At 45.9% G+C, this 14310-nt stretch overlaps 1 protein-coding gene and 1 long non-coding RNA gene across 2 annotated transcripts in view; both read left to right on the plus strand.

Moving 5' to 3' along the window:
• Positions 1–9334, plus strand: part of LOC137165836 (high-affinity choline transporter 1-like) — a 40086-nt gene extending 30752 nt beyond the window's left edge. Inside the window, exon 9 of the mRNA XM_067567345.1 lies at positions 9330–9334. Within this exon, the coding sequence (XP_067423446.1) occupies positions 9330–9334 (5 nt within the window). The remainder of the gene's footprint in view (positions 1–9329) is intronic.
• A 1001-nt stretch (positions 9335–10335) lies between these two features.
• Positions 10336–11578, plus strand: LOC137165850 (uncharacterized). Its single transcript, XR_010923505.1, has 2 exons — positions 10336–10485; positions 11157–11578. It is a non-coding gene; the product is annotated as an uncharacterized lncRNA (long non-coding RNA).
• Positions 11579–14310: the final 2732 nt, after the last annotated feature.

Raw genomic sequence — 14310 nt, forward strand, 5'->3', positions numbered from 1 at the left:
TAGTTTTTATTTATTTTATTTTATAGGATTTATTCAGAGGGAAGAGTGCCACCTACTGTTTCATCAGTACTGCATTGGGTATACACAATGTTTCTTCTACTCTATAGCACTCTTCCGATGCGAAATGAATTCAGCCAGATAAAGATGAGTGTATATGTGCTTGAGAGAGCAGAGCTATGAAATGTGCCGCCCTGTGGTGGGTAGGAGCCTCTTAAGACTACGGTTTGGGGGAACGGACAGTCCTTGCCTTGCTCGGGGTATACAAGATTTTGTCCAAAAATGAATTCATTTCCCCCTCTCTGAATGCAGGAAGGAACAAAGTAAAGAGAGGATAAACTAAAAATAGATGCTCAGTCTCTTGGGCCCTCTGGGTCCCAGCTTGTCTATAGGCTTTTTATCATCCTGACCAGGGTTAGAATCCTTCCTTTGATGCCTCCCGTCTCTTTTTAGTAACACCTGATCTGTACCTAGACCAGGCAGTCTCAGGGGTGTCTGGGTCAGCGACCGTCTCCCTCTTCGTTGATCTATCCCTGTAATCAGCTGTCTGAGGCACAGGAGCCTTCCCCAGTTAACTGCCCCTTCCCGAGGCAGATTTTACCTTTTTAAGCTTCCTCCCTTCAGGCAGAAAACGCCTTGCATGTGTGTCTAGTTTAGTGCTGGCCAAACCCAGAAGAACTTGTTAGCTTCTTCCTTGATAGGATGTGCGTGTGCCCCCTCACATACGCCCCCACTCAAGTTGGAAGGGTCGTCTTGGGGAGGCTGCCTCCATCTCAGACTTCCCATGGAGTTAAAAAAAATCATCATTAGCAGGGGCTTTTCCCAGCCCGTGCTGCTCCCTAAAGCTACAGAGCTGTAGCACGAAGTACCCTCACATTATACGTGGTTCAAGTCTTTCATGGTATGCAACCAGAACAGAGGAGCATGATTCATGATCAAGGAGAGGGGCCTGCCCAGCAGGTAATACCTGAGGGAACCCATGGCCTACTTAATCGGTAGCACCTCCTTTTCAATAATTAGGTAGGCCTTTTCTCTAGGGAATAGCTTCAGCGCCTCAGCTGGGAGGTGTAGTTAGTCCCTTGATGTGATCTGAGTTCCCTGGGGAAAGCCCATGTGTCAGAAGAGGTTCGGGAGCCCTAGGGGCTATCCCTGTAGCTTTCACTGAGCAAAGGGGAACAGCCTCTGGGGAACTGGCTGCATAGTTGACAATTACTAATATGTACTGGTGCTCTGATGTGGACCTTTCCAGGGACCCAACCATGTCCATTCCAATTCTTTCAAAGTGTGTCTCAACCAAGGGCAGAGGGACCAAGGGGGGCATGGGAGTCCCTTTGCCACTGGTACACTGAGCAGGAGGAACAGTATTCTCTCACCTCTTGATGCACACCCAGCCAATAGAATCAAGCTAGTCCCGGTATAGATAGTATTTTCTCTCTACCCAGATGTCCAGCACATGGGAAGCTGCAACCCTGTCCAGTGTTACTTGTGAGACACCATCAGCTGGACCCTTATTAACCCATTTATGGATCTCTTTCAACTCAGCAGAGATGCTCTTTTTTGAGCACAAAGCATGGATATTGCTTGACCCACTGAGGTGCCATTACATCTCCATTTACACACAGACAATTGGTCATGTGAACAAAATTCTCACCCTGTAGGAGTGCTTCCTTATCCAGGTTGGACAAGGAAGCACTTTTCTTTACCTGCAAGGGCTGACTGTTTAACAGCACACACCCGCACTACAGGTTAGGAGAAGAGAAAATATCATATATAACTAAAACTACAGGAAGAATTTACTTCCAGTGCACTAATTGCCCAACTTGGAATCATTGCAGAATATTAACTCCATGCAGCCTGACTCTCCTTTGAGACCAGCTGTATGCCAATGTAACTCCATGGAGCTGATTTACCTGATTTACAGTGGTGTGAGATGATATTCAGGTTGCATGGGTTTTGGAGGAGCCAGGTTTAGGACACAGCATCTGCATCCTGTACTTCTCCTGGCTGTACTTTTTCAGGTGCAGAGATAGCATAAACCAGGATCTGGCATCTGTGCATTTTGTTCAGACTGTTTTACTCTAATATCACATACAAAATAGTCACCAGGGAAATCTGCATAGGTCAAAGTGGGAAATTTTAGTCTTCAGTTTGTCTTTCCTCAAATGTTGTATCCCTGTGGACACACACCAGGCTTGCACTTTATTTGAACTCTGCAAAGCTTTATTACTGCAGTTCTCCAACTACTTTCATGGAACAGCATGGGCCCCCTCTGGCGGCTAGGTTAACACTGGTCACTTGACTAACAGCTCAGCATAAAGTGATCCAGAACATCGCTATAAACAAAATAACTGCCTTCAAAAGGTTTTAGCCATTTAGGTAAGATTTTTTTCCCCCACCCAGAAATGGTGCTCAGGGTAGGAGGAGGAAGATGGGAGGCACCATTGGGTGCCACAAGCACACTCACACATGGCTAGAAATAACTGCTGCACTTGTGTCCAGAGAACACAAGGAGAGTGGGGGCTACCACCCACATTGGCACCAGCCTCTCGCAAAGGGACAGGAGAGAGAATGCCCTCACCCTGTCTATACCAACTAGGAGAGACACTCCCCACACTGCAGAGTATAGTGTTCTTCTTGAGGCTCAGAGAGCTTATATTTAACATGACATTATTACTTAAACACCATACAGCACAGCAACAAGCTCCTGCTATAACTGACAGCCAGCCACAGCCCGCTCTGTCCTGGCAGTCCAGAACCCTGCCTTCAAATGGCGGATGACCTTTGATCTCTGTTGCCACACCCCACATCCTGAGGGCACAATCACAGCTGCTCCCCACTGGGAGGGCACTCGATACAGTACAGTGTAAATGTAAAGGGGAATGTACCCGTGGTACTGCGGTTAGTCTTGTATTCTACAGGGCTTGTGTCTTCACATTGTCACCTCCATGGGCCTTACAGCCAAAGCTGAGCTCTTAAAGATCTAGCGCAAAAGAAAACCTTCAGTTCTTAGGTATGTTCAGGACAGCAGCCTCATGTGCAGATCTATAAAGAGAGTCTGAGTGGCTCACATCCAGAGACTCGGCGGGGAAAGTTCTTGCTGTATGTTTAGAAGGCTCACTGAGTTAGAACAGTATTGAGTTACCAGTATCTATTTCAGTGGCTAATACAGGAAATTGCATCATCACCGCTTAATCATCATCATTGTTCAAGAGGCTGCATGACTAATATTTCAGCTGCTGTTTTGCTAGAGCCCAGTGGGATGGATTTCATTTGATTTGCCACTGCCTGTTCCCAGCCCCATAGCACCGTATTCCATCAAGGGGCTGGACTGAGCTGCACAGGATATGACTGGATGAGTCATATGCCTTAGACCAGTGTTTCTCAACCTCTGTGATGCCAGGGACCGGCTTACTGCCTTCCTAAATTGTGGCAGGGAGGTGGCAGGGACCAGCGCCAGTCCACAGACCAGTCATTGAGAAACACTGCCTTTTAGACCACAGCCTCCACAGCACAAGACCCAGAGGACCTGTGCAGCAACCTCCGTGGAGGTTTATAGGAAGCCTACCTCAGGTATAAGGAAGAGTCTTCTGACTTATGCTCCCCCACGTAAGCCAGCTTTAAGGCTGGTTTGTAGCATCAGGACAATGCAAAGCAACTTCTAGTCAAAACCAGCCACGTTATAAAATGAGAAGGACAGAGTACCCATGGGAGCTATTGAAAACAAGCCAGAAGTTTAAATGGAAAGGTTAAGCAGGATGAGGTTAACCAATTAATCTTCCTGTTCTCAGCCTCAGTCTGCTCACACCACCACCACCCTTAACATTAGAAAAATCCCATATGAGAGCTTAAAGGTGGGAGGCAATGTCAGAGTTCTGTGGATTCCCAAGACGTGGTGGTGGAATGCTAAAAGTTTGTAATGGTATGATACAGGGAGGGGGAATGTCAGGTTTATAGGGAAAACAAAGATGTTACAAATGTTGTTTAATGTATATTAGCCTTTTGTACAGATAACTGTTTTCATCTAAAACAATGGAGTTGTGTGCCATTCGCACTATTGAACTCTGCAACTGAATATATTTATTGTACTACGGTTAATGAATTATATCAAGTACCATGGATTGGCAAACTAGAAAGTGTATCTTGGAAGTTGGTTATATGAACTTTTGTATGTAGTAAGGTCTTTTTTCAATCCTTTCCTCTAATAGTTCAGATATTTTTATGGATGCATCTTTATGATGGAGCATTAACGTCAGGTGAACCTCATAGTTGAGGAATCGAATTCAGGTGAGCATCCCACATCTGGATGTTTATCAGAATTATCTGAACCTCTTTGACCTTTAGAACCAGCCTAACTTGTAAGAGACTAGGCATTGCAGGGACATGTAATGTCATAATATACGTTCTGGGCCCGATTCTCAATTAGCATAGCACCACTGATGTCACTGGAGCTTTACAACAATGGAGAATCTGGCCACACCCACTAGCCCGGCTGGTTACTTCAGGTCCTGAATGGAACCTAGAAATGCGGAAGGAAAACAATTAAACAGCAACTTCTTTCTTTTCCATCTTGCCAGAAAGGTTTGGTTCAGATTCACATCTAGGAACAGACCAAAGGTTGGTTCTTATTTTGCTAGACCAACCTACAAAAGATTTCATCACTCGTTTAACAGCAGGAGTGAGTGTGCCAGGAATGAAGCAGGTGTAAGATGTATACAAATAATTACTACTGTAGTATGAGGAACAACATGCTCTTGTTGCTGTGACCCTTGTCCTGCCTCAGCCCATCCCTCTCCAGGCAGTTCATTACTCTCGGCTCATGTTTAAATCTAGATTGTAAGGTCTTGGAGCAGGGCTAATCTGATTTGTCTTGTACACCGAGTGCTGTAAAAATGATAAATCACAACAAAGGAGTTCCTATGCCAAAAACACCCTCTGTGCCTGACGGGGAAACTTCTGCTCCTTTTCCCACAAGGACAATGGAACCAGGGCAGCTCTGCTACAGAATGGAAGAAGCCCAAACAAGGAGCATAAACTCCTGTGTGCCAGGAATCCTGGTTCTGTAGGGGACCTTTGCTGGCTGCAGCGGAAAGGGATGCGGTAGGAGGCAGGCAAGCCAAGGCAGGAGTGGGGACCAAGATAATGGATCTGTAATTATACAGATTTACCACCCATCTTTCCCTGCAAAAGGACGGAACAACATCCAGAGGGAATATTATAGCCCTGAGGCTGCAGTAGCAACAATAGTCCCAGAGTGACTATTGCCTGGGAGTATGGCCTTCACGAAGCCAGGATTTGCCCTGAATGAGAGGTGTCATTTCAGAAAATTCAGGGGAGAGGGGGCAAAGTTGTTTGAATGTAGAACATTCTGTGATTATATTATATCCTGCAAATTGAGCAAAAAGTGGACAATATAATGGAGCATATAGACCTATGAAAATTCTGGTGGGGGGAGGGAAAATGAAAGTCTATAGCAAATGACACCTCAGCCCCTAATTGTGATGCACAAGTTATTTTTAAATTGTTTGCCTTTATTTCAGACTCTTGGAAGTATTCCAGGACAGATCTATTTCCAGAGTCCTCACAGCCTCCTCATCCAGACAAGCAAGGATCACTTCTTTTGCAGGATACAAGTCACAAAGAAGAATCCAAACAAAATGGAAAAATCCAAATCTGCCAGCCATTCTTTACTGGGTCTCAGCCCTCCCCTGAATGCTTGTGTGCCAACCATCTCCCAGGTCAGAACAACACTTTGCCCTCTCCAAGGCATGGCTTCCTTTCCAAGGCCTTCCCCTTGTTTGCAGAGGTTTCTACTGCGGATAGGTGGCACCATAAGGGAAACTAGGCCCATCCTCTAGTCCAGCGGTTCTCAAACTTTTAAAATGGAGGCCCCCACCTCCGTAGACTTTTGTGTAACAATGGCGGCCTCTCTTCCCCCGAACTCCCTTCCCACCACTTTCAGAAAAACACAGGATGAGGAGCAGCAGCAGTAGCGCGGGAGTGGGGAGCATGCCCGGCAGCAGCAGGGGGACTGCTACGGCAGGCGGGCGGCGGCTGTCGGGAGCAGTGCTCCGACTGGAAATGGAAGCAGCTGGGCAAAGTGCGATGTATGGAGCTGGACCGGCTCTGTTCCCCACTCCACCAGCAGTGGTGGGCCTGCCGCCTGCAGCAGTCTCCCCCACCCACCCCCCCCCAAGGGTCCCCCACCCCCAACATCTTCCCAGGGCTGCCTGTGTCCCCACCGCCACCTGGCCCCGCTTTCAGCCCGGTGCCCCTCACCCAGCAGGGGGAGATGGCTCCATCATCATAAGTTTGGGGGGGCATTGCCCCCATGACCCCAAACTCCACCCACGGCACCCCCCAACAATCCACCTTGCACCCCCTTAGGGGGGCTCATCTCCCAGTTTGAGAACCACTCCTCTAGTCCAGTTTTCCTAAACCACTAAGGGTAGAAGTCTGCACAGCCATTCAACACCGGAGGCTGGCCCAGGTCAGCTCACTCAGGCTCACGGGGACTTCGGTTGCAAGGCTGTACAATGGCTGTGTAGATATTCAGGCTTGGGCTGGAACCCAGACTCTGGGATCCTGCAAGTGGAGGGATCCGAGAGCCTTGCTTCCAGCCTGACCCCGAACATCTAAACAGCAGTTTTTAGCACCACAGCACGAGCCCCGGGCACCCAAATCAGCTGACCCAGGCCAGCCACAGCCATGCCGCAGGTCTTCTATTCCAGTGTAAACATACCCAAAGCTGCTATGACTGCTATTCTAGATACTAGCCAAATCCCCACTAGCAAGTGGGGGGGGGGGGTATCCTGGGCCCACCTACTACTCCGGATCCCAGCACAGGGACCCTGTAGCTAGCAATCTCACTGCATCTCCTTAACTTCTCACCAGTGCTGCTTCAAGTTTCCTAGACCACTTCCCCATGGCCCCAGCACCTTCTTCACCGGGTCTCAAGCAAGCCAGCCAGCAGCAAGCAAGCGAGCTCTCCCCCCCGCTCTGCTAGTAGCTACCCTGTCTGTGACGCTAGTCTTACGCAACACCCTAGGAACTTAGTCCTTTCCCTTGGGCTCCCTGCAGCAACTGACCCCTCTGCCCCTGGAGCTCTGTTTTTATGGGCCTGCTGGGTTCTGATTGGCTGGTCCTCCTAGTCCCTCTCTATTGGCTGCTTCCCACAAGCCTCCCCAGGACTCCTTTAACCCCTTCAGTGTCAGTGTGGGGCAGATGCCCCAGGACAAGCTTCAATCTACATGAAGTTGGGGCTTTAAGAAAATCACCCAATCTTGTAAGACTTGTGGTAAAATCACAGGAGTTGACTGCACTGCGAAAGGCTGCCTCTTATAGCTTCTTTCTTTTCCATCATGCATTGTAGCCTTGCCTATAACTCCCAGAAAGTCTGGAAGCTGTAGGTCAGAAGGTGGCACTGGGCAGGCCTTCCTTTAAAGGGACAACCAATTCTACTACACACTCAGTCTCAGAATTCGTCCCACCCCTCATTATCAGCGTTGCAAACTCTCATGCCTAGAACAGTACTCAATGTGCAATCTCAGCAGGGAGAAGGATGGCCTCATGGTTAAACTATAAGAAACTCAGAAAAGCTGAGATTTGTTCCCAGTTCTGCCACAAACATCCTGTGTGATCTTCGACATGTCACGTAATCTCTGTGCCTCAGTTTCCCATCTGAAAAATCAGGCTATTACTACTTCCCTACCTCAGAAAGGTATTGAGATGATAAATGCATTGGTGTTAGTGAGATGCTCAGATCCTACACTGATCAGGCTTAAGTATCTAAACAGAACAGTGCCAGAGAGACAGGACCTGTCACATCCCTTCTTCTGCTTGTGCAGCCCCAAATTGGACTTTTCTTTGTTAACCAATTGTTTTGGTGAAGTTCTTGTTATACTACTTTCCAGATATCTTCCTTCTATGCTGTGCTTTGAATTATTTTCCCCCAGAAGTACATTCCGGTGTTTTTCAAGGTTGAATTTCATTTAATTTCTTCTTCTATTTTCATAACCCCAAAACCACAGACCTCAAACCATGATGAAGCTTAGAAAGTTTTGGTGGATTTCAGACAATTTAGAGATCTTTAAGCGCCCAGGAATGCTGACAGTGTTCCTAATGTTCTTTCCCTTCAGTGTTATTGATTGTTTCAGGGGAAATAAGTATGTCTTACTGCACCTTGCAAAATAAAAATAAAAAAAATCAGTGCGGAATTTACTGTTAGTTATTTCAACACAGAAGAGAATAAAGGAACGAAAATTTAACAAAGCAAATCAAAAACTCCCTGTTAATTAATGTTCTTTTCTTTTTTAAGACTGGAATCAGACAGGAGAGTCTAGCATGATATTACCCATTGTTCTGCAGTATCTTTGCCCAATGTATATTTCCATTACATATATTTCCGTTGCTGGCGGAGCCATTGCTGCTGCCATCATGACTTCTGTAGATTCAGTCCTTCATTTAGCCAGATCCATGCTAGCTCACATCATCTACAGAAAAATTCTTAGGAAAAAGATGAGAAGTCTTTGTGAGCCTCCGACACCATTAATCCCATGGGGAAAGCTATGGACTGTTTTTTTAACTACTCTTCTGTATACTCCCAGGAGATTCCTAAAAGTAAAATAGCTGTAAAATGCTGTCATTGGGCTCTAGAAATCGGATGGAATCGCTGCAGAGGGTAAACTTTGGACTAGTTATTTAACAAATGACAAGGTTGTGCATCTATTTCGTAGTCTCGAATTAAATCAAAGAGAATAGCAAAAAGCCTTTATGCAAAGCACTTTAAAGCACTCATGCAGTATATCAGAGAGCAGAAGGTGCTTTTTGGCTCCTCTCTGACTATTGTTCCATTTGTTAAAGTGGTTCTGTTTCATTATTAATGACTCCAGAAAGAGAAACCTGCCCTTCCAAACAAACTTCAGATGCGCTCATGTGACACAGAGGAGGCAAGAAAACTTAAAAAGTGGAACTAAAAAAAGTAACAGGAAAGTTTTCTAGCAGGGGACAGCATTTCATTAGAGGTGAAATGACTTATCTATAAAACTTGCAAATCCCACTGATATACCCTGCTAATCTAAAGGTACTCTGTAAGGATAAGACAATAAATTGAATTTCTTGGGGTCGGTACTTTGTTATTGGATGTCCTCAGTTGACATTAGCTTTGCCAAAAAAAAGCACTCTTCTGTCAGCACAGTTGTGTACACGTAAGCTATATCAACTGATTTGTGTGATTTTTTCATCCTCCTAACATCTCCTGACATAGCTGTGCTGGCAACACTTTGTAGTACACCCAAGTTAGTGCATATCCTCCCTCGCAGAGGGGATGTTTGCAGTGTAATAAAAGAAAAGTGAGGCTTCTGTTCCACTACCTGAGATGGAGGAACAAGCGGGTTTACAAATCAATATAATTTATATTAATCCTATTGAAATATACACTTAATATTGTGTATTTCATAATGTGGACCAAGGTATTTTTCATTCCATGCAGAGTTATTTTTCACTCATGATTATTTATAATATTCTCCTAGAAAGCTGGAAGCTGATATCTCTTTTTTTTTTATTAATACCGTTTCTTTCATTATACAGACATATATTTGTTTGTAATTTTAAGGTTGAACATTTGAGATGAAACTGAACCTAAACCCCAGAGCCAAACACATTCACATTTGGGGAGAGTTCGAGATGTGGATCTGAGCTTTGGGACTGGTCTATCCCTTTATAATAGATTGAAGCAAATCAACTGAGCTGAGGTAATGCATTTAAAACTAATAAAGACTTTTTTTTTTTCACAACCACAAAATTAACCTATGGAATCGCTGCCACAAACTACCACTGAGGCCACAAGCTAAAAAAAATTCAGAAAAGGATTGGAAGTTTATAAAGATGATGAAAAAATCCACGGTTCTATTAGATAGTATTTTCTTTAAAGCGATACGAAGCATCATGATGGGGGTTGGGAATGAACTTCCCTATGGGCAAGTTATTCTACAGCTGTCTAATATAGGGTTTCTTGCACCTTCCTTTGACAAATCTGGTGTTGGCCATTGTTTTAGAGACAGGACACTGGAATGTATGGACCTCCACCGTGAGCCCCTACTGCAATCCTATGTTACTAGATAAAAGCATGTAAAAGGTGTGTCCAAAACAGTCACCTGAAGAGTATTTTGAATGGCCAGGTTGTGCCCTGTAGTGAGGCAGTGTGGCCTCCCTCCAGGCCAGAGGGGAGGAGCCACTCTCCCTATCCAAGTGGGTGGAGCCAAACCAACCCCGGAGACAGGAAGTATAAAAGACAGGGCCTCCAGCTCAGTTGGGCCCAAGATAGTGTGGGAGGTGGATGCATCTGGCTCACTCCAGGCTGTTGCTGATGAGCCCAGAGATCCCTGCTGCCAGGGAGCCTGTGCCTGCAGAGGAACCATCAGGACTGCTGCTGGCTACCTACCCTGGGTTAACCAAGGATGCCCTATGGACCCAGTACACCCTGAGGGGAGGGTAGGAAGCAGTCCAGGGGTGGCTGACTGAAATTTAGCTGTGCTGGGGCCTGAGCCCTGGTCAGCAGGTTACATCTGGATTCCCCGCTGACCCAGTGGCAGAATGCCCCCCCATTGCTAGGGCCCTGGGCTGGGATGTGGTGGAGTTGGGTGGGCCCATGTTCCCCTTCCCACTGCTCTCCCAGCAGAGACCTGAGCCCCTAGACTGCTTTGGTGCTTAGCCTTCTACCTGAGGGCCTGGGCTACAGGCAGCTCACTGACCCATCCCTGCCTGAGGGCCCGGGCTACAGGCAGCTCACTGGCCCATCCCTGCCTGAGGGTCCAGAGCCCATAAACTGTGCCCTGCCTGAGTTGGGGCTATAGACTGCTCTGTTGCTCTGCCCTGCCTGAGTGCCAGGACTCCCCTAAACTGCAGCTGATCAGCTAATTCCCCCCGTCAGCTGATAGGGACATAGCAAGACGCTGTGGCCTCCCTCTGACCCAGAGGGGGAGGGATGACCAACACCCGACTACATGCCCTTTCAGTAAAGAAGAGTAGAAGTCACTAATTTTGGCTAGATAATAATGAAAATGAAGAATTTGAACTCAGGTCATTTTTCCCCTCTGGTATTCAGCTTTGAAAACCATATGCGCAATTATAAGCCTTAACAGATGCATATATGTTTTACTTAGACAAGTTGGGGCCTGTTCCTGATGTAAGTGTATAGACTTTAGCTGAATTGCAAGAGGAATGAATGTGTGTCACGAACCAGGACATGAGTGGCCAGGCCGAGTGGTAGGAGCAGGAGCCGGAGTCAAAGCTGAGTCGGGAACTGAAGCCAGGATGCGGAGCCAGAGTCAGGAAGCAAAACTGGAGCAGACTGGAGCTGGGCAGGAACAAGGCTGTCACAGGAGCTGTCACAGCTGTGGACATGTACATTGACAGCCAGAGATCATTGATTGTTGTTGGGTTTAAGAGCAGGCTTGCTTACTTCCTTGGCCAATCAATGGGAGTAGTCAATCAGGCGGCCTTGCTGGGGGTCAGCTGTGCTCATAAGCTGCCCAGAGATTGAGCAGGCAGTTGCAAGTCCTTGTTCGTAACAATGAGGCCCAAATATCTCAATTCATTGGCCTCCTAAAAGGCTGGTGTAATGGTTCAGAGACAGGCAAAGTAGTCGAGGTACATATGTGAAATGGAAATGGAAATCACACACTGCAGTGCAACTGTGGTCTGAATCCCCTTAGTTGGCCAGGGAGGAGACACGTTTATTTTAGACAGCTGTGTTCGTACACCTATTAGTGGATGAATGGCATCGTATCCTTGAAAGGGCCCAATTTCCACTTCAGGTCCTTACAGACCACAGAAACCTGGAGAACCTTCATATGGACTAAAACCCAAACCAGTGCCAGATCCGTTGATCCCTTTTCTTCACCCAATTCAATTTCATTGTGGCACATGTCTTCTTTTTCTTTCACATGGCTGGTATAGAGCAGCAACTACAATTTCTCCTGAAGTTAATCAAGCCAGATGGCTACATCAGGAGTGGCAGAATTTATTGCAGTGATGCCTCCTTAATATTTATAAATCGGGCATGTGATATGTTTGATGGTCTGTCGTGGGGAGCCACACTCGCATGCCAGATAGTCTTTGATTTTCCATTTGTGCATTAAATGCCTGCATCTACCATGGTTGGTTCAGATCCGGTTCAGAGTTGACCATGATGTCCTGTGACATACTGCCCAGGTGCGAGAATGGGAAGGCAGATGCCCTGTCCTGAAAGAATGAACTTGCTGCTGAGTCATGCACAACACCATGTACAACCATCCTTAAGCCATACACATCTCCTTAGGAAAAAGAGGGAAAACATAACAGGAGTTAAGATTACTTCCCAGCTGGAATAGAGGATGATGAAGTAGACAGCAGCAGCCAATTACAAAATAGCCACTGTAGAGCTGCAGTTGCTTTTCTCTGCCAAATATAAATGGCCGCCTCGAGAAAGGGATGCTAAGAAAAAAAGTCCTTACAAAAGGGCAACCCTGCAGCTGGGAGATGAGGAATTAGCAGGGATTAGGAAATTTGATTACCAAGGAAATGGCTGTTGGAGAAAAAGCTGCTGTGTTAGACACTTCCCCAGTCCCTTGACTATAGGAAATGTGTGACTACTAAAGGTAACTACTTCGGTGTAAAGAGAAAATTCTTTAAATGATCTGGCAACATATCCCTGCTGCAGCTGGAGCTGTGATGCTAGTGGAGTGCTAATTGTCCACTGTGGCAATCAGTGGTGTAGTCATTTATTCTCAGTTTTATAAATTCCGTTTTTATCTCCATTATTGGCCCACTGATTGACACTAATGCATCTATGCAAAAAACAACTTCTGGCCTCCAGTGAAAAGCTGTCCTTCCATGTGACTGTGCCGTGTGGGCATATCAAGCAAAGCAGTCAATGCTCACTTGCCAATGCACCATTACTGCTCCTTGCTTATTTCACACCAGCCACCACTCACACACCTTGGCACTGAAGAATGTGCCCATGTGGGCATTGTGGCTGCATAATTTTATTTTCCCTTTGATTTTGTTAACAATTCTCTCTCAAAAATGTTTTGGGTGCACAGTTAAATTCTCAAGTCAGGAAATGACAAAGTATATGTAACATTAATGCTGCCCCCTTTTGCACATATATTACTCTATCATCTTTAGTGACAAGATCACACACCATTTCTCAAATAATACATATAATTTTTCTACACCTTATATACACATATGTAGCATGCTATAGTACTGTGTGCTACTCTGTATATGCCAGGCAAACAGAATCCATGAAAGCCACTTACATGCAAGAAATATGACCAACCCAAGTGTTCAAAAATCATGATTTAGGCCCCAAAATCATGTATTTAGCTTAAAAATCATAGGATTTTTTAAAATAATAGATTTGGGATGCTTTTATTTACCTTCTGATTTTTAACTTTGAGGGGTCATGTTTTCAAGCTTTTCTTCATGAGGGCTGGAAATAGGTGTTTGGGTTTTTTTAAATGAAAGCCGAGTCTCACATAATCCACTGACTCCAGGAGCTGAGGCTTTTAAGAAACACACCACAAATCATGGCAACACTGCGGCTCAGACTGAATGAGGAAACAGCTTCAGACTTCGGTGAAGTAGTATCCACTTAACATACTACTACACTTAATCCTAGGAATCCCTCCCTGGGGATGAGCAAATTAGGAAATAGAAAATTGTTGGTTTTCGTTCTTTTAATTTTTTCTCCAGCAGGTGGCACCTCAGAGACCTTGTCCACACTGATGCTGGAGGAAAGCACAGTTGGTGCTCACACATCCAGTTGCCAGTGAAGATGCCTGTTTAGAGCTGCTACTCTTTCAAGGAGGCAAGATGGTAGCTGTTTTTGAGACTAACTTACTGCTCTGGCCATTACCAGCTAGTACGTGACTTCACAGGACTTCAGCCCAGCATCCCTAGGTACACAGATAATGAACTCTCTTCTCATTCCTGAAGGTGCTCCCTGCAGTTAGGGTGAAGGTCTGCTGTTGGGGCACGTAGGGAAACTTGCACTGTGGCACCCTGTTGTCTGTGCTGCACCTGTTCTGTGATCAGAGGACTTAGTGTCTAGGGCTGGAAATGCCAGTCTGGTGCCTTTCATGAATATTAAATTCCACAAGGAAAAGAAAACACAAGCAAGAGAACAAAAGAATCCTCCCTTTAGTCCAGTTCTGCAAACCCTTCACTCATGCGTGTCATCCCATCGAAGCAAATGGGATGACTTGTGAGAGAAAGGATGGATTATTCTGCCACCCACTGAGGAGTCCCTTACTCCTCAAATAGTCAAAGCAA

This window comes from Emydura macquarii, unplaced genomic scaffold (assembly GCF_026122565.2).
Source record: "Emydura macquarii macquarii isolate MOO-44397 ecotype Brisbane River unplaced genomic scaffold, CSIRO-AGI_Emac_v2 contig_318, whole genome shotgun sequence".
Lineage (NCBI taxonomy): Eukaryota > Metazoa > Chordata > Testudines > Chelidae > Emydura > Emydura macquarii.